General features: G+C 32.7%; 5 protein-coding genes across 5 annotated transcripts; 4 read left to right on the top strand and 1 right to left on the bottom strand.

The window, feature by feature from the left end:
* Nucleotides 1-363: 363 nt before the first annotated feature.
* On the top strand, nt 364-977 carry TRIADDRAFT_51724 (uncharacterized protein; the record flags this gene model as incomplete). Its single annotated transcript, XM_002107786.1, has 2 exons — nt 364-872; nt 902-977. The coding sequence occupies 2 exons, from the start codon at nt 364-366 to the stop codon at nt 975-977; spliced, it is 585 nt and encodes a 194-aa protein (XP_002107822.1).
* Nucleotides 978-5,514: 4,537 nt separating this feature from the next.
* On the top strand, nt 5,515-8,878 carry TRIADDRAFT_51725 (uncharacterized protein; the record flags this gene model as incomplete). The annotated part of the gene is made up of 10 exons (XM_002107787.1): nt 5,515-5,609; nt 6,297-6,387; nt 6,565-6,660; nt 7,152-7,223; nt 7,333-7,448; nt 7,575-7,646; nt 8,173-8,260; nt 8,345-8,428; nt 8,576-8,658; nt 8,833-8,878. The coding sequence occupies 10 exons, from the start codon at nt 5,515-5,517 to the stop codon at nt 8,876-8,878; spliced, it is 843 nt and encodes a 280-aa protein (XP_002107823.1).
* A 1,304-nt stretch (nt 8,879-10,182) lies between these two features.
* TRIADDRAFT_6445 (uncharacterized protein) lies at nt 10,183-11,969 on the top strand (the record flags this gene model as incomplete). The annotated part of the gene is made up of 4 exons (XM_002107788.1): nt 10,183-10,364; nt 11,285-11,406; nt 11,622-11,713; nt 11,862-11,969. Coding segments are annotated over 4 exons (504 nt in total), but the record flags the coding sequence as incomplete, so codon positions are not given.
* Nucleotides 11,970-14,120: 2,151 nt separating this feature from the next.
* TRIADDRAFT_19375 (uncharacterized protein) lies at nt 14,121-16,462 on the bottom strand (the record flags this gene model as incomplete). The annotated part of the gene is made up of 10 exons (XM_002108590.1): nt 14,121-14,230; nt 14,373-14,420; nt 14,501-14,576; nt 14,654-14,865; nt 14,942-15,024; nt 15,102-15,188; nt 15,353-15,449; nt 15,611-15,830; nt 15,983-16,072; nt 16,325-16,462. Coding segments are annotated over 10 exons (1,161 nt in total), but the record flags the coding sequence as incomplete, so codon positions are not given.
* A 3,155-nt stretch (nt 16,463-19,617) lies between these two features.
* On the top strand, nt 19,618-27,344 carry TRIADDRAFT_51728 (uncharacterized protein; the record flags this gene model as incomplete). Its single annotated transcript, XM_002107789.1, has 27 exons — nt 19,618-19,666; nt 19,944-19,982; nt 21,552-21,634; nt 22,055-22,216; nt 22,413-22,505; nt 22,702-22,773; nt 22,951-23,045; nt 23,123-23,195; nt 23,312-23,441; nt 23,545-23,616; nt 23,718-23,833; nt 23,910-24,006; nt 24,138-24,270; nt 24,333-24,481; nt 24,617-24,666; nt 24,779-24,910; nt 25,037-25,104; nt 25,165-25,264; nt 25,502-25,588; nt 25,675-25,791; nt 25,860-26,012; nt 26,261-26,352; nt 26,425-26,493; nt 26,592-26,639; nt 26,731-26,855; nt 26,939-27,047; nt 27,188-27,344. The coding sequence occupies 27 exons, from the start codon at nt 19,618-19,620 to the stop codon at nt 27,342-27,344; spliced, it is 2,670 nt and encodes an 889-aa protein (XP_002107825.1).

Raw genomic sequence — 27,344 nt, forward strand, 5'->3', positions numbered from 1 at the left:
GATTGAAAAATCGTCGTTTATTATTCAGTTTCTAGTACTAATCTTAATGTTAGGATACAATATTTCTCTATCAACATTGAGGATTCTGATTTTATTCAATCATGGCTTCATTTTTTAGCATTGTTCGCTCCTTATTTTCTTATTGAATTCTCCTTAACCGATTCAAGAATACACATATACAAGCACTTCAATAGAATTGGGATCGTCGAGATCTCTTGGCTATTATCGTGTTAGCTCCAGCTAGCAATATTTTTTTGGCTACTTTAACCCATCCAAGTTGAAAAACCCACATCGATTTCGATTGAAATCCTGGTGACGATAAATTATACCGGTTGTTGCTGCAAGACTTCATGTTGGTCAGTCATGGAAGACTTGTCAACGCAAGAAATGCATCACTTAATTCGGCAGAAATTACAAGAATTGTTCTCAATATGTGATCCAGATAATCAGGGCTATATCACACTCGATGATCTATTAGTTCAAAAAGATCAATTATCTATTCCATCGGAACAAATGGGTATTATATTTGAGGCATTAGATAAAGATGGGCAGGGTTACCTGACGATGGAAGCATTTGTCGATGGCTTAAGTACTTATTTGAGCCAAAATTTAGGTGGTGGTACTCAATCTCATGGCCAAAATGAAGCAAGTACGGATGATAAAGAACACGCGTTGCCAAATGTTGAAAACATAAACCAAGAACAGGAGTTAACCACGTATAGAAATCATAATATAAATAGCCTCATCGCCAATGCTGAGTCGGCAATCGATCAGGAAGATACCGTCTTTGAATGTGATTTAAGTGGCGATGCAACAACAGATGCTGAAATTGAGGAATTTCTATCGGAAATGGGAATGAGAAACAATGCAAAGTAAGTTGTTATATTACTGTTTTGCTTAGGGATATCCATTTGATTGATTTTTTTTTTCTGGGACCCTTTGAATCGAATGAAGCTATTGTGGAAATAATTCGATAATTTATATTAACGACCATATTATCCATTTCACGAACTATGACTCATTCTACTTGAGATTATACATTTATCTTCTTATTTTAAAATTAGCTGCAGTCTATAACGGCGTGGTTCTCTAACAGCTAAGCCAACAATTTTAAATTAAATCACAGTCATATCGCCATCATTTTACTTGGCATTCTTCCCTTAGTTCATTCCTGACCATATTTTTAGTGAATAATTTGTTAGGGTAGAATTAGTTCAAAAACCAATTCCAATGTTCACATTTACAACGGTCTTTAAGTAATTCTGAATAAGTTTCTTCTAGCTATTAAGCTCTGATACAAGGAACATACGAATATGACCATATTCAATTTACCTGTATTTTCATTAAAAACAGCCGAGGATTGGTTAATGATTTTATGGCTATTTCATATCCATATTGATTTCTTTCTAAGAAATTACTTTGCATACTAAATACTCATTTTACTGCAATTCAGCATTCAAGAATTAATAATCAACTTTAATTCTACAGCAAATTAATTGGTTACTAAGATATTCTATAAATGATAGCTGCAGCAGATTAATCAACTAAACGTTAAATACACTCGGTTATTTCGATAGATTTTCAATAGATGATAGACAATGATAGCAATGCAAGAGACGAGTCTGATTTGTAGTTTATATTATTTTTATATTCTGGAGTTATCTTTTCCCCTGCCATTTAGCACTTCATTTAACTCTATATGATTTCCTTACTCAATACGAATTCGTAGCCATCGATGATCGTAGTCACTGCTTGATTAAATCAAGTAGTCGTACCTAATGTTTTATGATATTTCTATTCATTTCCCGAGTACCTGATACGACGTGAGTACAAATCTGTACTTTAGGTGTCATCAATGAACATAGCTTAGTTTTAACCGCTGATTCGTGTTAACGTTGATTTGTCAATTTCTATACTGTACTATGACAGGAAGAAGCCATATTTATCAGACTTCATGTTTGCGATTGGCGTATAACTTGTTAGTAGTAAACAAGAGCTGTGCCAAATTATCATCCCCACCTGGTCCTCATCTAGATTTTAGTCTTTAATATTATTTTATCATCGTCGTCCATTTCCAACAATCATGATCGTAAAGTCAGCTACGTATCTTGAAATACGTTGCATAATTCCCTAATCTCATTTTAAGTCTTGATAATAAGACAAAAAATCTTAAAAGCACGTTATTATCATTTACTGTTGCTGACAGTGCCTGCTGCTTTTATTATATGCATTATGAATCATCATTATTGTTGGCATTCTTTGTCATCTTTCAAGAAGTAAGCCAACCAGCTGCGTATATCTTACACCTAATCCCCTAGATAAAGTGAATACTGTCGGATACATTTACAGTTAGTATGTCAATGGATCAAACATGCTACGTTAATCTTTTTCGATATTAATAAAATTCCTTCCGCGAATGAATAGCTCGGAAGCAAGATGGGGGTCTTTGCCTGTGATTAGTGGACAACAACAGGATATAAACATCGTGGTCTAGATATTATATAATTCATTTTAAATTTAACAGTGCCCTAATTGCTCAGGCCATAACGTTGACCGTCTGTGTATGGTAATTAATTGGAATTTATTTGCCTTTCTCTTAGCAATGAAAGCTTTAGCTGGCTACCGTATAGATCACTTTCCCTCAATTCATTACTGTACCCCAGTACTTAATTTTAATCTAATCCAAAATTTTACCTCGTTCTTGCCAAGGTTATCGAATAGACATTTGCTGCCAACATATTTCTATGTTACCCGAATTATCTCTTCCTTAAAAGTATAAAGTAGTCGGTGTAACATCTAAACTATTGATAACCCCACTAATCATTCTAAAAGCTTCCGCCAGTTATTGTCTACCTATGCAAAAATAATGTCACTAATATTTAAGATAAAAAACTTGCTACATTTTATAGCTGTCTCAGGTGATCGTTTTTTATATTCATCTTACGTAATATTTATTTACTGAGTGCCGGTAAAAATTAATTCGACAAATGGGATGCGACGATTAAATATCACTTAGATAATTAAAGCTACATAGATCATATAAGTTGTCAGTATTAGAAAATGTTAGATAAAATAAATTAAGCAGACAAGATCTTAATATCTTCGTCCGATATTATCTAGGAGCAAAATCATTGCGGAAGGCGCATACCGTACTTAATAATCATTACAAACAAATAGAAATTCGGGGTAGAATGCTGTATACGTATTCTATTCGGAAATAGAATATACCGTATCACAAATTGAAACTCTTAAAATAATTTTCGATCTAATTTTATTCAGAACTTGAGGTTTCACATTAGTTTGGAAAAAGATATGATCGATAGCATCTTTGCAGACAGAGAAAAGTCAATTTTACTCGTAAAGAGAAATGTTGCATAAAAAGTCAAAGATAATTTATGAGTTCAAACTAGTTTGTTTTTTACTTTGGGTCTTTCAATTGCTCTATCCAGCCTAGCAATTGAACGTTACGGCACAGAAATAGAACAGAGAATTGAGAAAGAAAATTCTCAATTACAGACGATACTGTGCTTCGCTATATCAAAGAAATCATTAAATCATAATGTTAGATTGTATCTTCCGTAGAGTAGTTGTCATTATTTTTCACTGGATAGATTGCCACATCGCCCTGAGTTCTATTCGTGTAGCAGCTGCCATCTATTGGACTAGCAGTATATAGTCATGCTTATGCACATATGCATATTAGGATATTTAAGATGAGGGAAGATGTTATGGTGGGTGTATATTGCCTAGAATAGCAATCATTTTTTTCGTTTTAATACTGTAGATTGCCATGTCGTCCTCATTTCATTCGTAGAACTTCCCGATATGAATCGGCTATAGAGCTTAGCGATGAAAATGGCCATCGTGCAAGATTTTTTACATATGTATATCTGGACATTTTAATGCGAGATGAGCGTTGATGTCACTTTTACACTAGATGTGTCAAAGTAAAAAAAGAGAAGGCTGGGTACAAAAGTCGATATTTCCGGTCAATATCATCACTTGTCATTGCTTATTGCTTACTAATTTGAAAGAATTAATTAATACTCTATTTCGGATATCTTACTTGGGCCTGGTACATATTGATAGACAGATAAAATATCGAATCCATCCCGACTGAACTATAAACTATCTTCAATACGGTGCCTACTGTCGCCAACATCTCTAGTCATTTTCCACAATAGATTAAATAATGATGAGAAAGAAATAATATGGTAAAGAGAAGGGTATTGTTTATTTATATCGTAATCCTATGATAAGATGTCATTTATTATTGTTACCTTAAGATCTGCTCCATTGATTGTCCGATACGACAACAACATTATTATCTTAACTATAATGTAACGGATCGGGCATTAGAGCACTGTATTTTAGTCGATGAATGAAGAAGGTCATTGGAGATTTGATTCCTTTCAAATCTAGTAATATCTTTTCGTTCTTTCTTTCTTAGCCTAACAATTAGTTAATTTCTGGGTTCTTTTACTCGTTAACTTTTCAATACACGTCAAAGTGTATTAAAATACAAGCAGGAAACTTGGATAGTATCGATTCAGTAAGCGAATCACTCAAGGGAGGGTTTAACGGCATAAGTAGGGATGACAGAATAATGTAAATGATCTTTTTTTTTTACAGTAAGACAACGGTATAACTTAATTACAAATCCTTATGTTACTCTTGATCGTAATATTATATTCGACGAACGTGAAAAGATGATAATATACAGTAATAGCTTTGAATAACTTGATTTTAGGAGCGTATTAACCCGTTGTTTTTATACATGAGTAATTGATGCGATAGGTAATGATGAAAAGGAATAGAGAGTATTAAAATACGAATCGTTTTCTAGTCTATTGGATATTGACGTGTTAGAAGTTTTCGATATATGAAGAGAAAATTAATTTAATTAGCAGCATCCTATTTGGCTAAGATCCTTTTACCGTGACTACTTCCGGCGATGCTAAATCATATAAGTTCACATTTTGGGGAATAATTAGTAATTGCAAGTAATCTATACGATCATGTTTGCAAACCATGTCAGTAGACAGCTTAGCTGACAAGATAACTCTAGTTTAACTGCTGATCTATATCAAGAAAATACCATCTAGTAGCTAAATTACCGTTGAATATAAATTCTGTCTTAGATGCTTATTATGGGCGGCAGTTATTTGCTACTATTCTCATGTTTTCACCGTTGCAATAGAATGATTAATCAATCACTAAATTTGGCTTCATTAATTATAGTAGCAGAATAGTGTCTTGAGCTAAACCTCAGGTGGCCTTATATTTATTTTCAGTGATTTATGACTGAATAGAAATGTGGCCACTGATAATTAATTAATGAATAAGCCTATTAGCGGATGTTGATGTAGTAATAAGAAAATAATCATAAATTGTTCAGTATTACATGATGGGTAAATTGAAGACTTTCGTAAGAACTGAATATGATAATCATTACTTTATAGGTACGAGAAACTGCTAAAAATAATATGGCCAAAAGTCAGAAATGATCCTAATATGTCGCCGCTATTTGAAGAATTTGTTGAATTAGTTTTTCTCGATATTCAAGAAGCCAAGACTAACTCTGATCATTTAGAAAATGCGCTAAGAAAGTAAGTGAAATACGAGCACATCGATGGCAGAACTATTATTATTTTGATATACCGGTATTATATGAGGTCTATTTATAGGGAATAAAAGTTGGACTTTATCTGCTATAGTTGTAGAAGATTTTACATGTAGCGTTATCGAGATATTTTTTTCGATCTAATTTCTTGTATTTAGCTTAAAATTCATTACTGTAATCAATTTAACTATAATAATCATGTACCACCAAAGATATTGTTCTCATAGCAAGACATGCGGTACTCGTATATAGGAAATATCAATTGATATTTAATTAAAATTTATGATAATGCTATTCATCAGTTGATATACACTTCTATTGAATACTCTTCTCTTTATTGCTACTATAGAATTAGTTTCTTCCATTGTAGCTTATTGTACTATAGTATAGAATAAAAAAGTAATATTTTAAAGTTAATTGACTTCTAATTACCAGCAGTTTTAGTAGAGTAAGGTTTACTATTTGCTCTTGAAAGAATGATTCGATAGCTAACACTATGAAATAATGAAAACTTTATGCGGTGATCAAGCATTATTAATACTTCATTAGTAAAGAATAAAGAAATATTTTTTTATTTTTGAAAATATTGATGATGTTTTGACCAAGTTAAGAATATAAATTTATGATATGCCCCGTGCTTAAATCTTCTTTCATATTTTTTGGAAAAATGTAGTAAATATGAAGAATACGACAATGCTATGAAGTCTTTATTTGATGAAATGGAAATACAAATCATTAAAGAGAGAGAAAAAGCTAAAAGAGAGGTACCGCAATACCTGAATTACGGATTAAAATTAACTCTAACTGCTTAAGGAGATTAGATTTCAAAAGTTTCTTCTTTACTTTACTGCATATAGTTGTTACTTTCTTCAATTACATATCGTGAAAAATTAACTTTATAACATGGTCGCTAAGACATATCATTACTTTTGGATCTATAGGAGGAGGTAAAGGAAAGAAAGATTCGCGAAAAATTACAACAAGAACTAAACGAACGAAATAGATTATTACAAGAAGTCATTAACACCAAAGAAAAGGTGTGTAAACGTTATTGATACCCGTAATTATCGAGATAGAATCTTAGAAATAGCCATTAAACGTATATCCGAATCATATCGACATTGTCATAGCATACGGTGCAGAATATTAATATATCTCTTGTAAACTATGGATACCCGTGCTTACTGAGATAGAATCTTAGGAATAGCTATTAAACATATATCGGAATCATATCAGCGTTATTGTCGTATACGATACAAAATATTAGCGTACTTTTGTAAACTTTTCGGTATTTTTCGAGTAAGGTTTATAGTAATAGTAATTTATATCTAGTTCGAATTAAATTATTATTAGTCATGTAAATATGTACAAACATTGATATGATTGAGAAAGACTTTAATATTTGGTGTAATTAGTAACGTAATATCATGAAATAGTAGATATTTCCAGCTAAAGACCGTTTCTACACGTATACTAGAGTTTTAATATTTCCATTTTAACTCATTATTATACTAATTATAAAACACAGTTAAGACATAGGATAGAACAATTATCAAACGTGGAAGATGAACATAAAGAAGAAAAGGAACGATTACTGAAAGTAAGCATTGTATCCTATTGCACCTTCTCTACTACGTATATCTCGTAGATAGATCGTCATCCAAGGCTATCTATTATCCTTGATTATTATGCTTGTACTACTACACTAGGAAAATCGAGATCTATCAAAATTATTAAAAGAATCACAAGAGATAGTTAAAGTTCGACAGAGAGATATAGAGAGATTAGCAGAGGAAAGTGAAAAGCAAAGAAAGGCTAGAATTAAGTATGCTCTTACTATTCTGTACTAGCCAAATCCTATCATTCATTTCTCCTAAAGCCTTAATTTTTACTTCGTAAGATGATAGTCAACATTTACAGCCTATCTCTGACTTATTGAAACTACTTACAGGACAACACTTCGTATGTCAGCTGGATTAGCCAAAGAACATGAAAGCCTCAGGACGCAATTAACAAAATTACAGTAAGTAAAGCCAAAGCAATAGTTATCATGAATTAAAGTTTGAATGTAAATCAATGACAGTTAAAAGAATGCATTCCTTCAGGTAAGTATTTCTGTTCTATTTACTCCGAAATTTGCATGAGTAAATTCTCAGAATTTGCTTGTAGTTCTATTTATATTTTAGTCCTATATACCATGTATACAGATCCATTATTCAATGTACAAGAGTGAGTAGTTGAGATTCGTTACAAATTTTCTTATTATTATCCGTTGAGAGATCTTTGTGTTGGATTAAGAGAAACTATCTCATTCGTATCTAAATAATCGATAATTTTTGTTTTTCTAATATGGGTATATCCTATGTGTAGTTAGCAATAATTGCTTTGCTCGTATGCCTGTTAATTGATATATGAATTTGTTAGCTACAGATTTTTAAATAATTTTTAATGCAATACTGACAATCTAAGTGATATCATAACGATAGAACAGTTAAGGAAACTTTTTACTGGCAGTATTTCTACGCTAAATACTAAAAAAATAATCTTAGGGAAATGAATCAAAAATTAAGAGATGATAAAGATGCATTAATACATGATAGTAGCCCTCCAGCTACAAATGGTAATCGGTCTATCCAGGTAAGCTAATCAAGATAGGGTGGAGAAAAATAAACTGGTAGTAAAGATTAGTGATCATAGCATTTAAAGATTAAAAATTTACAGGCCTCCATACTGCCAGACAGCTGGAAAGCTGAAAATCATTCACATATAAATGGACAACAGAAGGGTAGTCCCACGTTAGCAAAGGTAACTATGATTGTATTGCACGTTATTTTGATCTTACATCTTTTTTTAGCTCACTAAAACTTAATTTCTTCAAATTTAGTTATGTCATATAATAATATGTCAAAAAATCGAGCTCTTCCTTTATATCTATCTTGATTTGTTTGCTAGAGATTAGTTGGTGGGAATCGTCCATTGTCTAGAGCTGGTTCTTTAATGTCAAAGTATTTCCCTCATGGCCGAAAACGGCAAGAGTAAGTTAAGAGTAATGTAAAATTGTTTTATTCTTTCGTTTTGAAACGTTTAGCTATTTTTTTACCACGGATTTTTAATTTCAGAGAAGTAGTTAGGTATAAATGTCATTAATGGTACAATACAACTAGTTCAAACATTTCCTGTAATTTAGCCAACTCTATAATTTTTACAAGGCCTCTTCGATTACCTAATGAAGGTCAAGCCAAGCGTAACCTCTGATTTTAGAGAGAAATTCCCTCTAATTTTCGCTTTCTGCGATCGAATACAATAAATTGTGCTAGCTTATGATCCTATTTAATACGCTTTATTTGCGGCCTATTTCCATTTCTAAGATCGATCGCCATAAACTGTGTTAGTTTAAGATTTAATCTCCATATGTTTTACTTATTGTCAATTTCGCCTTCTGAGATCGAATACCATGAATTGCGCTAGTTTATGATTCTATATTCATATGCTTTTACTTACTCCCAATTTCGCTTTCAAAGATCGAATGTCATAAATTTAGTTTATGATTTTATTTACATATGTTTTACTTACTGCCTATTTCGAGAGCGAATGTCATAAATTGCTCTAGTTTTTGATTTTACTATCATATGCTAAAATTACTACCTATTACGTTTTCTGAAATCGAATATGAAGAATTGAGCTAATTTTTGATTCTATGTTCACGACCATTTTTATCCTTGGGTTTATTTAGTTCCATGGCTACTGATGATGATGAAAGTCCACTGAATAGCAACATGAATAGCTTAGTAACTAGTGTAAATGGTTCAATGGAAAGCTTACAGGAAGAAGATTCAGCTTCTATTCGGCAAAATAATAGAACATGGAGTTGTCCAGACGAGGCTAGAATATCCCCAGTGGAAGAAAGATCTAAGTCAGTAGAGAACTTATCACTTGGGAAAGGTAGCCCTCAAAGTTATCATGAAAGCAATACCAATATAGCAAGTTCAACTGGAAGTTGTGACACTGTTTATCATAAGCATCCTTTAGAGATTAGTCATGATAATGAAGAGTTGGATGCAAAACAAAATAGTTCTGACGAAGAAAAGAGTTTACAAAAGCAAGACAGGGTCTCGAGCCAAATGGATGTGTCTAACACTAGTAGTCAATCACAAAATAGTGCTAAAGAAGATATACCGCAAACTAACGAAGACCCTAAGCCTGAAATTGAGGTGGATAAAAGTAAGACTGAGAATAATAGAGGCATTAAAGAAAGACGAAAGCAAATGTTGTCTTCTACTACGAGTGATGATGAAGTTTGGACAGAAATGACAGAAATCAAGAAAGTGGCAGTAGCACAAGGTCAACATGATGGAGGTTCTTTACCAGATATTCATTTTCCTCAGCCGATAGAAGATGTAAGCATCAGTATATTCTATACAAATAGAAAATATCAATTCTATAGATAAATATTTACGTAAGGTCTCTATTAAATATCATTGCTATTTAGCGCTAATCGATATTCCATTATTTAAATATAGTTGCAAGAAACGCAATATATGCTATTGAAGAAAAAAGAATACAAAATTGTCTTTGTTGGTGATTCCGGTGTTGGAAAATCTAGTTTTGTTCAATGTTTTTGCACCGATCAATTTAATAGTAGTTATAGCGCTACTATTGCTATCGATTTTCAAGTTAAGAATTTAATCATTAATGGAATGGAAATTATGCTTCAATTGTGGGATACAGCAGGGCACGAAAGGTAAGATAATTGTTTTACTTACAAATTTTCATTGACAAGGTAAAACAGTCTGAAGGCTCATTCGCCTTTTGCTATTCGCTAGATATCAATAATGCCTCTATCTTATACAATTGAGATTTTCCCTTTTACTAGTGATTTAAAAACGCAATGAGAATAAATTGCTATTTAGTTACGACAAAACTAGATTTAAATCGCTGATTTTAAGATCTTGCAATAGTGCTTCTAATATGATATATTTGAGTTTTTTTTGCTTTTATCTTTTATTTAAAAAATAGAATGAGAATAGATTATTACTTAGTTTAGGTAAAAGTAGATTTAAATAGCTGATTTTAAGATTTTACAATAATGCTCTAATATGATGTATTTGAGATTTTTGCTTTATCAATTATTAATAAAAAAATAAATAGAGTGAGAATAAACTATTATTTAATTTTGGCAAAACTACATTTAAATCACTGATATTTAAGATTTTAAAGTAAAATAGTTGACGAAATTAATTCTTAATTACTATCTGCTATATCTTTAAATAATGTCAATATAATAGGAATTATTATTTAAATTTCGTCTAGCTAGATTTAAATTGCTTATTTTTAAGATTTGTAGTAAAATATTCTGCGAGATTATTTCGTCATTATTGTCTAATCAATGTATAAATAGCTAAAATAGCAGAAGAGTAAATTATTATCCACTATGGTAGAACTAGGTTTAGAAATTGCTGATATTATAGATTTTGAAATAATTAATTTTAAGTTGTTGAATATTTTATAAGATTATTTCGCTATTTTCGTCTACAATATTGATATTTAATATATCTAGTAATACTTTTTAATTCAGCTGATGTTTAAAAACGAGAATTAATACGTTATTGTTTAAGATTAATCATACCTAATTTTTAATTGTTGTCGTGAATACTTCTGTAGATTTCGAAGTTTAACCAAATCATATTTTCGAAAAGCGGATGGAATTGTCATGGTGTATGATTTAAGTAATCCATTATCATATGCCAGCCTACGAGAATGGATGTTTAGCGTTGAAGTAAGAAGTTTTACTTGATAAAGATTGCAATTCAATAATTTATGTAGTTTTTGCAAGTAATTGAGCTATCGTATTAAATAAAACGATATAAGGAAATTTTTTTGCTTAATTTTCATCCATTGCTTGTTGCTTATTTAAATTAATTAAAAATTGAATGTGGAAATATCAGTGTATTGAATATTTTTGTTATTTATCTAACGATACCACAGGATGGTAAAGAAGACTATGCAACGGTCATGATTATAGGAAATAAAGCAGATTTAGCCGATAAAAATCGACGAGTTCAGTATAAAGATGGAATTAAATTAGCTAAAGTAAGGATCATGATTTATTTATATCTGAAATGAATTATAAGCAGAAAATCAACTATAAAATATACAAAAACGAATTCTGCCTGTGGTCAAATTTGTAAATTTTGATAGGTTATTAATTCGAGCAATGGTATGTTGTTTTCTCTTCTAGGACAACGATGCTCTTTTCACCGAGACTAGTGCTAAGGGCGCCTATAACCTACATGAAGCTATGGTTGCTTTAACGACGGTTATCATGCATAAAAATCAAGAGACTCGGTTACCTAAGTTTATTCGAAAGAGCTCTAGTAATGGCAGTGGTAGAAATTTAATAAGAAGAAGTGTAACAAGTCGTAGTTATTCAGAATCATCCACATTCCATCTTTCACCAGAGACGAATTCACATGAGTTTGTCAAGAAAAAGTGTTGCGCAAGTAATTAAAATACAGATGAGATAATACTCAATTTTAATATTTATCGAAAAGAATTATAAAGATTAATTATCATTATCTAAAGTTATTTTATATCAGGATCTTTCTGAATTTGTTTGCAATGAGTTAAGTTGATGTCTAATCTTAAGAAAAACGGTAGTTGTAAACTTAAATTTGCAATGACACATCTATCCATATCGCCTGCTATACGATTTGATTTTTCAAATTTTACAAGACAATTTATCGACAAGTTGTTATCGCATCATATATCATTCACTTTAGTACATAGTTAGATTAAGTTTTAAGATGCAATGAATTAAGAGTGGCTTGCTTCAGCTCTGACCTATGTTACGGTATGATTATTTTACAGCAAATTTACCTATCATGATTACAAAAAGATATTTTATAATATTAGTCTAGTGGCCATAATTATGGGTTATGAACTAATTTATTTCTTTTAATCTTGACAAAGAAAGATTATTGACATAGTAAGCAAGCAATTCCAGTATCACTAAATTCCAATGTAGCTTATTTATTTTGAACGGCAAACTATAGTTTTACTGTTTGTTGTGTTTTGCTCTTTTTTGGACTTTGTTTATCCTATATATTTCTAATTAATGATAATAATTTATTAAATATGGTAATCATCAATAATAATCGATAGTTAACCGTATTTACACCGTACTGACAGAATGAAATTCTAGATAGTGCTTTCCTCATTAAGTATTGATGAAGCCATGCAAAGAATGAAATGAAAATACCCCACTTTTCTTATCAATTGCCTATATCTTTTACGCTCTTCTTACAGAGTTATCAATTTCTTTCCTTATGCAACAAATGTTAGCAAATTCTCATATGATATTCATAATAAGAGTGGCTTGCATTTTTTTTCATGAGTAGATCTCCATAATCATTTGTGTTAGCGCTATAACTATTCCGTATGGAAAATGATGATGGTACTTCTTTTATTATAGTCAAGAAATAGCAATAAAAATACAATCATGATAAAATGGATTAATTTACAGAGCTAGACTGATTGAGGTTTTGCTACATCCATAATATGCATTGATTGAACTAGAAAATTATTATGTGTACTCCTGCATCGAGTACAAATGACCTCTATGGTTGATATTTAAAATCATTTTTTGACATAACAATGATTTATAAACTTCTATTTTAAATCAAATTGGAAATGGGTATACGTTTTGTTTGCTAGGTTTGATGAAGCATGTGCAAGTATAATACTGTTAGGACGCGTTTGATTGTGTCAATAGGTATAGCAGTATACTAGGATAGTTAGTTCGAGACTGAATGGTTTAAGTAGATGTAAAGGGAGCACGGTACCTCTAGGTATATCGTGATGGATAAAAGGGTAATGCGAGCAACACAAGCTGGATCAGTAGTTTATCCCAGAACTACCCTAGGAATTAAGCAGAAAGAGACTGGAGTATTCTTAAGTTACTTACGCTACAGTAAGAGGCAGTTAAGTTATTATTACAGTAGTCGAAAATTATATTAAATACTTAAGACGATTCATACAACCATCTTGAATTCATAACAGACCTAATGCAAAATTATCGTGGCAGAAAGCTGGTTATTAAACAAATACTTTACAACAGCAAATTGTAATCTTTTAAAGATTTATTGACATCGATTATCTGTAATGCTAATAAAGATCATGATATCTGCGACAGAAACATGTTACTAACAGAAATAGCTACTTTACCGGTGTCCTTATTAATATTTTATAATATTTAAAATAGTGCAACGCTAAAAACAGCCTATTAATTCAATTAATGTCAATATAGCCCACCACGTTTTAAGCAATCTTTTGACTGATTGTTTCTATAATAGTAGCATTAGTTTATATAGAGAAATCAATCGAAGTTGTCATTTTCATGCCCATCAATTTCGAGATTATACACCCAATTAATTTTGACTTTGATTTATTATTAAGTAGTCATGCTTTGAAAGGTTAGGGCGTTGTAATATGTGAATCCTTATGAAATGACACCCAGTTGTTTTCCAACTTCTATAAAGGCATCGCTGCACTTGTCAATATCCTCTGTTGAATGGGCTGCTGAAACTTGCACACGAATGCGTGCTTTGCCTATTACATACATAAGTAAGGTATAAACAGAAACCACGGAAATTGTATAAAATACGTAAATACAATAACTCAAGACGAAAAGAAATAGAGGTGTAGAAAATACAACTGTATAATTTTTTAACTTTAGCAATTTTGCTATTACCTTTGGGAACAACGGGAAAGCTAAATCCAATGACATATATACCTTTTTCTGCAATTATGAAACAAGACTAATCAGTATTATTGTAAAAGTATACACCCTGTTGGGGTATATTACAATTAGGCAATTACCAAGCATAGCATTTGCAAATTGGCTAGCTAAGCGTGCATCTCCTAACATCACAGGACAAATGGGATGGCTATCTCCCTACAACAATATAATCGTTTACGTATGAGATGGTTATAATCTAGACAAAAGATAGCAAGAAGTAATATTTGCTTTACAATTATGTTAAAGCCCGCTGCTTTCATTTTTGTTCTGAATCTTAGAGTGTTTTCCTGTAATTTTTGGGTTAGTTCTGAAGTGTCCATTAAAAGATCGAATACTTTACTCGCAGAGGCAACTACTGGTGGGGGTAGTGAATTTGAGAACAAATAAGGGCGAGAGCGCTGACGTAGCAAAGCCACAAGAGACTCAGATCCGCATGTATATCCACCTAGCCCGAAGAAGAAATCATTTAAAACATTGCTAGTTATGCCCGTGAGATGGATCATATTCATTCGGTAGATTACCTGCAGCACCTCCTAAGGCTTTACCGAGGGTAGAATTGATAATATCAACACGTCCTACAACATCAAGGAATTCTTCGGTTCCTCTAGATACATACATAATGCCATTTTTAATTCAAGAAATTAACTCTCGTTCATATGTAAAGGGAAAGTATTAGCGTACCGTCCTGTCTTTCCTAAGAATCCTGTCGCATGGCATTCATCAATGAATACTAATGCACCGTATTTATCAGCCAAATCACAAATTTCTCTTTATATGTATTTAACACATACTCAGAGTAAGTTTAATCAATTAAATTAAATTTAAGGTCAATGAAATACGTATTAACGGTAATTTCTAATTTTGAGTCAATAGAAGTGTATATAACGTCTATTGCCGTTAAATTAGAGGCTAAAAGTGAATTTATACGCTACCTTAAAGGCGCAATGCTACCATCCATGCTGAATACTCCATCTGTCACTATTAACTTTGTAGGTGAATCTTTCGCTTCGGCAAGTTTGCTTTCAAGATCTGATTTAAAAATTTAGCCTTCGTTATTAACAGGTGCTAATTAGGTAGTTTGTCAGTAACCAAAAAACTAAATTTTACTTAGGTACAAGATGGGCAGCTTATAGCATAAGTGATAGATAATCCTTTTTAATATGTAGTGTTGATAGAATTCGTAGCCGAACCTTGTAAATTTCTGTGCTTATAGCGAAATTTGCGCGCCTTGCAGAGACGTATACCATCAATTATCGAAGCATGATTTAATTCGTCGCTTAATACGGCGTCTTCTTCACTCAAGATACATTCAAATATTCCAGCATTAGCATCAAAACAACTAGCGTATAGGATTGCTGCTTCTCTTGCGTGAAATTTTGCAATTTTGTTTTCTAAACCAATATGGATGTCCTAAAAATATACTCGTATAGTGTTACCAACATGGATTAATGACAATAATGGCATATTTAGTGATTTTTGGATGAAAAGGAATGTATGAGGAAGGTTGCTGTTCGGATATTTAAAACTAAAGTAATTAGGCATATCGGAGTACTATTTATTACCTGAGTGCCACAAATAAACCGAACCGAACTAAGACCAGCACCATAATCATCTAAAGCGTTCTTGGCAGCGCTAATAATTAGTGGATGAGACTAAAATTGTAGTAAGATGAATATGGTTATTATTATACATGATACCGTAACGTATGATTAGAAAGAATGCACACATGGCAATACGGCAGAGATTATCAGTTACTACTATCAATAAATACTTTATACATGGACAACTTTGTGACTATCATTTACATCCGATGTATGAGTATATGGACAATCAATAATTTTCCCATAGCACAAAGAATTAAAAATTTTCTTATGATGAGTTTTTCTAAATAACAAGGCATTTACCGAGAGACCAAGGTAATTATTAGCACAAAAGTTAAGAATGTTATCTGTTCTACTTTCAACTGCAATTGCTGCGGCTTGTGGTGTAGTGATGACCCTTTCGTCTTTCCAAGTACCTGCTTGTCTGATTTCTTCTAACTTTGCTTTCGTTGTTACGTTAAAAGCAGAAGCTGCTGCTGAATAGAATCTGTAAATAATAGCAAATAGTTACTCCTGAAATCAGTCCATTAAGTGAAACTCATCACCAATACAATGTAAACAGGTAGGGAAGAAGGTAAAATTCGATTGATACGCGTAAGTACATTGCATTTTACCTTGAATTGACAGTCGATTTAGACGTTAGTAAGTGGGCGGTGCGGTTAGCATTGCCTATTATGCAATATACAGTATGATAATTTCAAAGTCAGTTGGAATGATGAGAAGAATTATTCATTTCAATTTGTTACAGTTAATACTTTGATAGTAAAGTATCGCTTTTATCGCGTATTGTAGATGAGTATAGTTTGCATAAACTATATTCATAAAATTACTTTAGAAATGCGCATTTCAAAATTGTTTAGGCTAAGTAATACAGTATGATTTTAACGTATTACTTGTAAGAAAAAGTTCAGTCATAATTAGCCAGTTTGAGTTGGTAAATAGATAAGGTTACTGGGATACTTAACGTTATCCTGTATCATCTAAAATCCAAGATATTATACGCGTATGATATGCATAAGTAGGTATGTTTATTGCCTTAAGGGTAATATCAACGTATCAAGTACAGTACTGACGAGTCCAAAATATACAAATGTCTCAATCTGGATTAAATCTAGTTGATGGCTAATGGTAGGCATTGATGAGCTATTAGCGAATGATGAATTGATCCAACGAAGGTAAAGATTATCAGTGGTGCCTAGTACGACTATGTTACGAAATGAGATTTTCGTAAGTTATGTTGATACAGTTTCTATATCATAAGCTAACTGCAGCTTTAACTTCTTCTGCTTGACTATACGAGTACAGTTGCATAGTCACTTATGGTAACATAAATAAATAAACCATTATAGGGGAGAAAAACTATCAAGTTTAGCGACAATCAGAGTATTGATTGTAGACTTTTCTTCTTTCAGCTGATTTCTAATAACGATACCTATCTATTACACAGTAGTAAAGTATGCCTGGATTCCTAATATGAATAAATTCATGGATCAATCCATCTATCAAGAGGTATTCCTACAAGGAGTCTAAAGGCCATTTTGTCACTTGGTGGTTATCTCATTGTCGCATACCAGAGGGCACTTTCATCTTGCCACCATTAAACGTGATTGAATTCCATCAGATACAACTAAGGGTCCAATTCGTTGAAAACAATCACTTATAACAGGTAACAAAGAGGTGTACCAAGATATATCTCGGATGGATTGATGATTTGTACATGGGCATCAAGGTTATCCCGTGGTATTTACCAGAATTATTTTCTTGAACAGTAGTAGTTGTAAGAACAAATTGCCACTATTTATTTTTATTTGTATCGATCGTTCTGGAATAGTTTAATATGGCTATGTTATAATTTAGAAAACTAATTGTGACCGAATAAAATGTGGCGTTCTAGCCATCATTTCTACATAAACTAGCGTAATAATATCAAAGTTATCTAATTTGATGGAATAGTGCTAGGAGCATGGCCAGTAGCCATTGCTTGGCAGCCTATTTTGTCCAGTATAATTGTATAGGAAGCGATTCAATTGAAAATCATTGCTTGTAAAGTATGACCAATGCAAACAGAGACATGGCCATTGCTGATAGATAGACTTACGCAATAATGTTGAGGTTATTGGCATCATTTTTCCCAATAGAGTTGCTCAATCTGTCTTAGGCTTGTTGAGGAATGGGAGAAGATGGGATGCAGCAGCAAAGCTTAAAACTATCCCTACCGAGGGCTTGGTAGCCAAGGGCGCATTTGATTGGCTACTGACCACAACAAAGACGCCAGCTATACTGTAGACAGTATCGTGTTTTATGGGCGATTGTAGCATTACTGTGTTAGTATGGACAGCATCGATCTGACAGTGGTGATCCAAGCAACAGGTACCCAAACGGTACTAGTCAGGTCCCAATACCTTATACGGTACATTATCGTTTCGACGCTTAACATGGATTTCACTGCCGTTTAAGCGCTGTATGGTACCGTAGACTAGATTCTGCAGCGTATACTAGAGCCTACAATATAAATGGAGATATCCAGACGGTCGAATTGACTGATTTCTTCTTATTAAAGCAATTATTAAATCTTATTATCTGTTACTCAAGTACTGCTTGGAAACAGCTATATAAGATCGTCAAAGCTTATTTCAATTCATACTAGAGATTTAGAAAAGAGACATGGAAGAACCATAACACAGTATCGTAGTCATTTTTGCCATCCTTGGCAATGTCCGTCCATCGGAGGGAATAATTATATAATCAGTCTAGGTTAATGGCTGGGCGGCATACTGCTGTTTCAATATAACACTTGGAATTTTATGGGTTTTTGAATAGCTTTTTGTAGAGGATAAATACTCTGCTTGAACATCATATTGTCAACAGGATAAAGAAGACTTTTCATTCTGCTATCCGTCCTCAGCTATGCCATACATCTACTCTACCACTTGGGCAAAATTTCAGACAGACAGACTTTCTGACTCAATCAGGCCATTCATATCGAAAATAACTACTTACTATACTGTACTATCGATCTTCTGTGTCCCTTTTTCCAAATCATGGGTACAAATTTAAATGTCATTGACGATCTTATAGAAGTGTTTTCAAGCAGAATTTAGTCTCGGATAATAAGATTCAACACGTAATATTGCTTAATTTAGAAAAAAATCAATCCATTTCAGATCGTCCGTCTGCATACTAAAGTACTCTCATAACCAAGTGTTTGAAACAATACTGTACTTGGACGAGATGAGGCTGAAAAGGTCTGTCCGTCCAAGAGTGATCAGTCTGGCATCGACTGCTAATACTGTACTCTATGATAGCACTCTTTCATGGCATACAGTAACTATACTGTATACTGTACTGTAACTTACAGTGGTAGAGGCTGAAAAGGTCTGTCCGTCCAAGAGTGATCAGTCTGGCATCGACTACTAATACTGTACTCTACAGTATGATAGCACTCTTTATACTGTATACTGTACTGTAACTTACAGTGGTACAGACACGTTGCTAGCCTAGACACTCAGTCGACAACTAAATGGCAGATTAGGATTAGCAGGCTATCGAAGGTTAGCATTGATTTTCTACTAGTATAAGACAGCAAAGTTGGACGAATGGAAGAGCAACACCAATCGAAACGAGCTAGGCTTGAAGAAGATGCAGGTAGAAAATCTTCCATGTAATTTATATCGCTAGTCTATGCAGAAGGTGAAATCGAACTCGTTTGCAAGTCAACATTACCTACTTGCATGGACACTAAATGTACAGTACAGTACTTACTGGATTTTCGCCCTGATTAGTCGATCATTGCAGCCATCAGACAAATGTAGTGAAGGACTACAGTGCAATTATAGTAGTATAACTCGTGTTACTAGGACTAGCTAGTACTGCTACTGGCATCATCGATGCTGGATAATATTGTATTTATGGTATGGAATAGATACCTTTGATGGAATTGGTGTAGTAGTCTTGATAGGAGGTAAAATTCAAATTGTTTTGCAGTCAACATCTTCTATCTATTTTGCCTGATAAGTTAATCATCACAGATTCACAGTACTGAGTATACAGTAGTCAACTAGTTAAAACTAGTAGTATTCATCATGCCAGACTTACAAGTAGCTGCTTGATAATAGTGTACTTCTTGTATGGAGTAGATATCTTTTGTAATATGTGTAGTAGTCTTGATAGGAGATAAAATTAAACTCTTTTACAGTCAACATATCTTATCTATTTTGCCTAATGAGTAGTTTATCATCATAGTACAGTAATTCACTAGTAAGACTAGTATACGCAGTAGATACACGTATCTTTTTACGTAATTTGTGTAGTAATCTTCGTAGAGGTACAAATGTACAATTGAACTCGTTTGCAGTCAACAATATGATCGATCAATTTTACCCTGATTAGTTTATCATCATAGCACAATAATCAACTAGTACAACTAGTATTCCATCATACGAGACTTGCCAGTAGATGATTGATAATTAATAGCGTACTTGTTGTGTGGAGTAGATATCTTTCATGTAATATGTGGTGTAGCAGTCTTGATAAGAGGTAAAATTGTAATTGTTCGCAGTCAGACTGCAAACAATTTCAATTTTACCTCCTATCAAGACTACTACACCAATTCCATCAAAGGCATCTATTCCATACCATAAATACAATGTTATCAAACATCGATGATGCCACTAGTAGTACTAGCTAGTCCTAGTAACACGAGTTATGCTACTATAATTGCACTGTAGTCCTCCACAACATTGTCTGATGGCTGCAATGATCAACTAATCTGGGCAAAATACAGTACATACTGTACAACTAGTGTACTGACATGTCCCATCTATTTTTCACTGATTACTTTATCATCATAGTATTAAGTACAGTAATCAACTGGTACAGCTATAGTTCATCATAAGAGTGGATGCTTGATAACATTGTATTTCTTGTATGGAGTAGATATCTGTTATGTAATTTGTGTAGTATTCTTGATGAAGGTAAAGTTGAACTCGTTTGCAGTCAACCTGGCCTATATAGTTCGCTAGGTCCCCTATACGTTGATGAAACTTCTGCCACATTTAATTATTTCTGTTCAAAATTAGCAATTATATTCTGACAGGTATATTGGTTCTATAGTATGGCAGAAGTAGTAGTATTTCATTAACATAGGGGGGGATCTGGCGGGGCCTAATGTACAGTGATCTACTAATACAGCCGGAGTTAATCATGGATGCTTGATGATATTATATTTCTTATGTGTACAGTAATAGATACCTTTTATGTCATTTGTGTGGTTGTCTTTTAGGAAGTAAAACTGAACTAGTTTGCAGTCAACAAGTCCTATCCATTTTGCCCTGACCACTTTATTATCATGCAATAGTACAGTACAGTACAGTAATCAACTAGTATAACTAGTATCTATCATACGACTAGATGCTTGATAATATTGTATTTCTTGTGTACAGTAGTAGATATCTTTTATGCCATTTATATATGATTAAAGTTAATCATAGATATTTGATAATATTGTATTTCTTGGGCAACTAATTTGCAGATCAGTACAATGAATTTCAAGACGCTCAACCTAATTATCAAGAAATACCTGGAAATTACAGCAATGTGGCTAAAAAGTTGATGGTAAAATTTTTATCTAATCTTGTTAACTCAATTCAATTGGCGCTGTGTTACCATTGTTTGGTAAAGATATTAATTTAGTCATTTGGATCATAGTTATAACATTGATATTGGATCACTATTATCGCAGCTGATTAAACGTCAGATTATGAATAGCTCTGTAGCAGGCACTGCTCTGCTTCATGACTATAGCTGTCATGAAATCATCAACTTTATAGTATAAAGTAAAGCAAATTGAAATTGTTTTGTGGACAGTAATAATAGTCTAAAATGATTAGTTACATAATTATTATTATCAAAGCTGTAACTATTTGATATCTTTTATAGTTGGGCAATATCAAGTTGTTAATGGTAGCATAGTTATAAACGGTAACTTTGAATTCGGCTAAGATCGAAGAATAATTTTATCTGTAATTTTTACAGGCCAAAATGAAATATACTCCTGGTGAAGGGTTAGGCAGGCATAGCCAAGGACGTAGAAATATTATTGAAGCATCTAAACAACGAGGTCACCGAGGTCTTGGTTCAGAGAATAAACATTTTCAACAAGATGAGGATACTGAATGGAGTGTAGATGATGAACAGGTATATCATCTACCTGTACAGAGTGGACGTATTGATTGTAATGCTAGGCTTTAGACCATAAAAACAATCCATGCTTTAGACTCTAATAATTGCACATAGTCAGTTTAATCTTTCGTAACGAACTAATTATGGTGGAATAAATCCATATGTGTAAGCTACACGAATTATATTATTAATATTCAATCATTCTTCATAGATTAATATCGAGGAAATGGCAACTTGGATAGATGAGTGTCAGTTGCCCTTGCCTGATAGAGCTACACTTGATAGTTGGATGAAGATTGGAAAGGTTATAACCAGTTAACAATTTACTTTGATGTTGGCTATTCGATGTTTGTAATGTAGTTATGCATTATTAACTATAAATTAAGCTCTACGTAATGATGCAATGCGAACGTTTGACCATTATGGCTGTAAGATACTCCGATATTCTAACAGTATCATTTATCTCAGTACTGAAGTTGATAATTTTCGTATCCATGTAGAAGAAGATGACTATTGATGATGAAGCCAATTTTTGTGAGCCTAACATTCTTAAGGATGTTCTAGAGTGCAAGGTTTTTATTGACATATTATAGCGTGTATAAAATCATACAGATATAGTAAACTTGGAAAGTGTGCATGGTTGGAATATTTGGTAGACTTATCTTCGAGTGTTATCATAATTTGAATATAATAGCAGTTATTTCGATTTTTTATGCCGATCATTGACTGATATAATAAAAATTATTCAGGATATGTTTGATGAATTAGAAAGCAAAGAAATGGTCGAAGCTAGGACTAGGGCTAATCCTTATGAGACAATCAAAGGGGCGATATTCTTGAATAGGTAATCGAATAATACCCTACTATACTCCTATAACTTAGCTGAAAGATTTACATGGAGATAATTTTATCATCGTACAGAGCTGCTATGAAGATGGCTAATTTAGACTACGTATATAAGTATATATTTACCAATCCAAGAGATGATAAAGGCGTAAGAACTTAAGTTAATTTTACTTACTCGTAATTATACGAAAGTTATCGATAATCTAATTGATTAGGTTTTTAATATGACTGACGGTATTTGAAATTGGGGTAAATTATTCATAGAACGAAAAGATAAGATCATTGGATATACTTTACTTTGCCGATATTTGCGCTGGACCGGGAGGATTTACGGAATATGTACTCTGGAAACGAAGATGGCACGCGAAAGGATTTGGAATCACTCTGAAAGATCGTTAGTACAATAATTTAACCAACTTTAAAATGCTTTTCGACACTTCTTACAGTTACGCTATCAATTTAATGTCGAAATTATCTTCTGTTGATTTTGTTATTAGCAAAGAATGCGAGCGACTTCAAGTTAACTGATTTCTTAGCTGGTACTCCGGAAACGTTCGAGCCATACTATGGTAACATACTCAGTATTATTTCGTTGTTAGTTAAAAATTTATTACGAGTATGTAATCATTAATTAAATTATCGCTTATTTATGATGACTTAATTATCAAAGGTGTAAACGGTGTTAATGGAGACGGTGATGTAACACGGACAGAAAATTTGAGGGCATTTGCCGAGTTTGTTCGCAGTTCATCTGAAGGAGGTGTTCATTTTGCCATGGCGGATGGTGTAAGTTATTGGGTGAATTCGAAATAGGGTAATCGAAGACGTAGTTTACGTTAATTGTTTTATTTATAATCCTTAGGGATTTTCTGTTGAAGGGCAAGAGAATATACAAGAGATTCTAAGTAAACAGCTGTATCTGTGTCAGTTTTTATGCGCTATCAGTGTTCTACGAGAAGGTATGACACTATCTCAATGGTTTCAAAATATTGAAATTGTGTCTAATTAGTAAATAAATATTACATGCTAACAGCAGAATTAAAACCGGTAATACCTTTAATTATTGACAATTTGCTTTCTCTTTTATTAGGAGGAAATTTCGTTTGCAAACTATTTGATATTTTTACTCCATTCAGTGTTGGCTTACTATACTTGTTCTATCGTATATTCCGTCGTATATCATTAGTGAAACCTTTAACTAGTAGGCCTGCAAACTCAGAAAGGTTTGCATGTTGTCGAAGTAGGCTACAAATTTGCGTCTATTTAATAATATCTTTTTCTTTAGGTATATAGTTTGTGAAGGTTATAGAAATGCAGACGATGTTAGAGACTATTTTTATAGTGTAAATGACAAGATAAATGAATTAAAATTGGCCGAAAGGAAAGAGGCTGTAGTTTTTACGACATCTTATAAACGTAGTGAAAAGACTTCAGGTTAGCTAATCAATGTAATTGTTGTAGATAATCCTACGTGTTATTTATGCAGCTATTATAATCAATATGTCTAACAATACGTTAAAAACGAAAAGTGTTTTAGCCATCTTACTAATTCTGTTACTGTCGTATTAGGTAGTGAAGAGGATTATTTCAATACGAGTGAAAATGAAAATTCAAATCAGGTATGAATATCTAATCGACGTATATGTGATGGGACGATATTGTAAACTACTTTCTAGTCAAGTGTCGTGCATATCTGAGGTTGCAATTCTAACTATCCCTTGTGCATTGAAGCTCTCTGATAGTGAGATTGAATCGGATCAACAAGATGAGGAATTAGGAGCTGAATTAATGACTAACGCACTTCAAGATGATAGGACGATAATTCAAGATAAATCTAGCAAACATAATCTCGATGTTACGGAGGTATAAGAACTTGTCATAAATAAAGTTTGAGCTCTTTAGAATTAATTTATTATCGAACTTTAGGATGTAGGCAAACACTTAGCATTTTGCTAATACACATCTAATACTGACGTGATGCTTGTATAGGTAGTACCTTTGGATGTTATTCGTGGTGACAAAGCTTTTTTTGAATATGTTGTGCAGTCAAATAATAGGTAACACGGTAGTGAGATTTTTATGATAGAATAAAGTTTAGCATCTTTCTTTAATTAAAGGATAAATTCATCATTTCAAAATAGTATTGGTGTAGCCCAAGTGTATGCTCTGCGAAAAATTCAAGCTTTTGCCAAAAACAGGTTTCAATTAGATTATTTTGTTAGTATTTTACTGTTCTACAGGCCATACTACTAGTATAATGTTGATGATATTATCAAGTTTAGAATAACCAAGAGAGATTTGTATTACAGGAATTTAGTTACACAACAGCAAAACGATATTAAAAACGGCTGTTTGACTTTGTGGAATGTTAGTAACCGTAATATATTATGATTAATTTTTGATATTCTTTAACGCAATAGCTTTATATAAGGTACTACTACAAATTTTTTTTAGATTCCTACCAATCCTAGGAGTAAGCGAAATATACCATCACCAAGGGATACATTTTTCAAGTTACTGAATACTTCTTTAGATGATTGGGTAGGAAGACTATGCGAAATGAAAAACTTGTTTGATATTTTCCCTTCAGATATTGTAACCTAATTTTATCTTTTGTGATTATTTAGGAGACTAATAATAGAATTATAGAGGTAACTAAGAGTACAATAAAGAGAATGACAGCTATCTATAATTATAGATTTACGATTTCTGGAGGACGGCGATATTTTATCCTGAGCTTATCAGTAAGTTACTAGTATGGATTCTTGAAACAAAAACTAGGTAGAATTACTTAACGTGTTAAAATTTTCAGGGAAAGTTTATCTATCGGACGAGTTTTGATAAGTACGGGAATATGGATGTTAACAAATGGGAAGAACTATCAAATAGTGAAAATCGGATAAACTTAGAAATGCCGGAAAACACGTTGATTGAAGCAGAAATTGTAACAGAGTATCGTGGCGAGGTAATTTCTTATTATAGGTTCACGTTATTAGCATGGTTGAAAGTACTTATGCCATATTTATAATCTGCGAAAAATGATGTTATCGTACCTGGAAAACTGTTCGATGTACAGTAATTACAAGACGTAAATCATAAAGTGTGCTGATATTGACTAACCCGAAGGGGAATGACCTCGTTTTTTTAACAACTTGTAAGCTACAAAGTCTTTTGCTTACGGAGTCGTTATTCTTTCGATGACTTATTTGTTAGGGTAAAAGCCAGAAACACGTAAATGCTATTCATATTGTGGATATCGCTTTTCTTGGTGGTGATGATTATCGTAATTTCCATATTAAAGAAAGGTGAAAACAGTCTATTTCTGTATAATGATATATTGCTTCCTGGCATAAGTCTTATATCGTGAATTTTATCAGATTGAGATATGCTGAAAAATTTGTTAAAGCCTTGCAAAAGAAGTCCATCAATACGGCTACTCCTTTAAGGTAAGAATTAGCACATAGAAGATTTTAGAAGATCCTAAATGTGCAGATTTGCCTATTATATTTATTCAAGACTTGAATTAATGATAAATGATTTCTAGGGTTAAGTTATTGCACAGATTAAACGATTCATCTACAATCCTTGCACGGTTAGTAACTATGCTAGCTATTTCAAGATTTAGCTTTAATTTAATTGAATTATTGTTTTAGTTATTGTTGCAACTTTTGCTACTGTCATAGTTTACAATCTAAGAAAATGAAAGGATCTCGGGGAAGGAAGAATTGCTGTATCGTAGGTTCTGATAAATCTGACGATAGTTGCTTCTTTATCCCTACTGGATTGTATATAGTTAAAGATATTTTAGGTATGCTGCTGAAACATAGCACTTGTTGTATTCTTTGTAAATGATATAATAGAGTTAACTCTGTTTTATCGTGTATTATGTAGATCCTTGGGTAGTAAGAATTAGTAATACGCATAATAGATATTATTTCTTTAATACTGCAAATAATTCGAGTCAGTATGATCTTCCTCAAGAAGATATTGCAAGTTTTAGGTAAATAAAAGAAAGACTAATATTATTAAGATATCATCATGAATTGAAGCCTTCATCGAATTTCTTTTGTAAAAATTATTTGTTATACCCAATTAATCAGGTTTTATTACAGTAAACGGGTGTTTTTGTTATTTTAAAAGACAATGTCATGAATTACGGTTGTTTTGGCCGTGGGATGATAGTAATGATTTCGTGGATAGTAACACTGCTAAGATTAAAGGCAACCGTGATGATAAAGTCAGCAAAGATGAACTTCTAGATTTTATCAAGGTTACTTTAAGTGGTGGTAATCGCTAA

The sequence above is a fragment of the Trichoplax adhaerens genome, genomic scaffold (genome assembly GCF_000150275.1).
Source record: "Trichoplax adhaerens TRIADscaffold_1 genomic scaffold, whole genome shotgun sequence".
NCBI classification, from domain to species: Eukaryota; Metazoa; Placozoa; class Uniplacotomia; order Trichoplacea; family Trichoplacidae; genus Trichoplax; species Trichoplax adhaerens.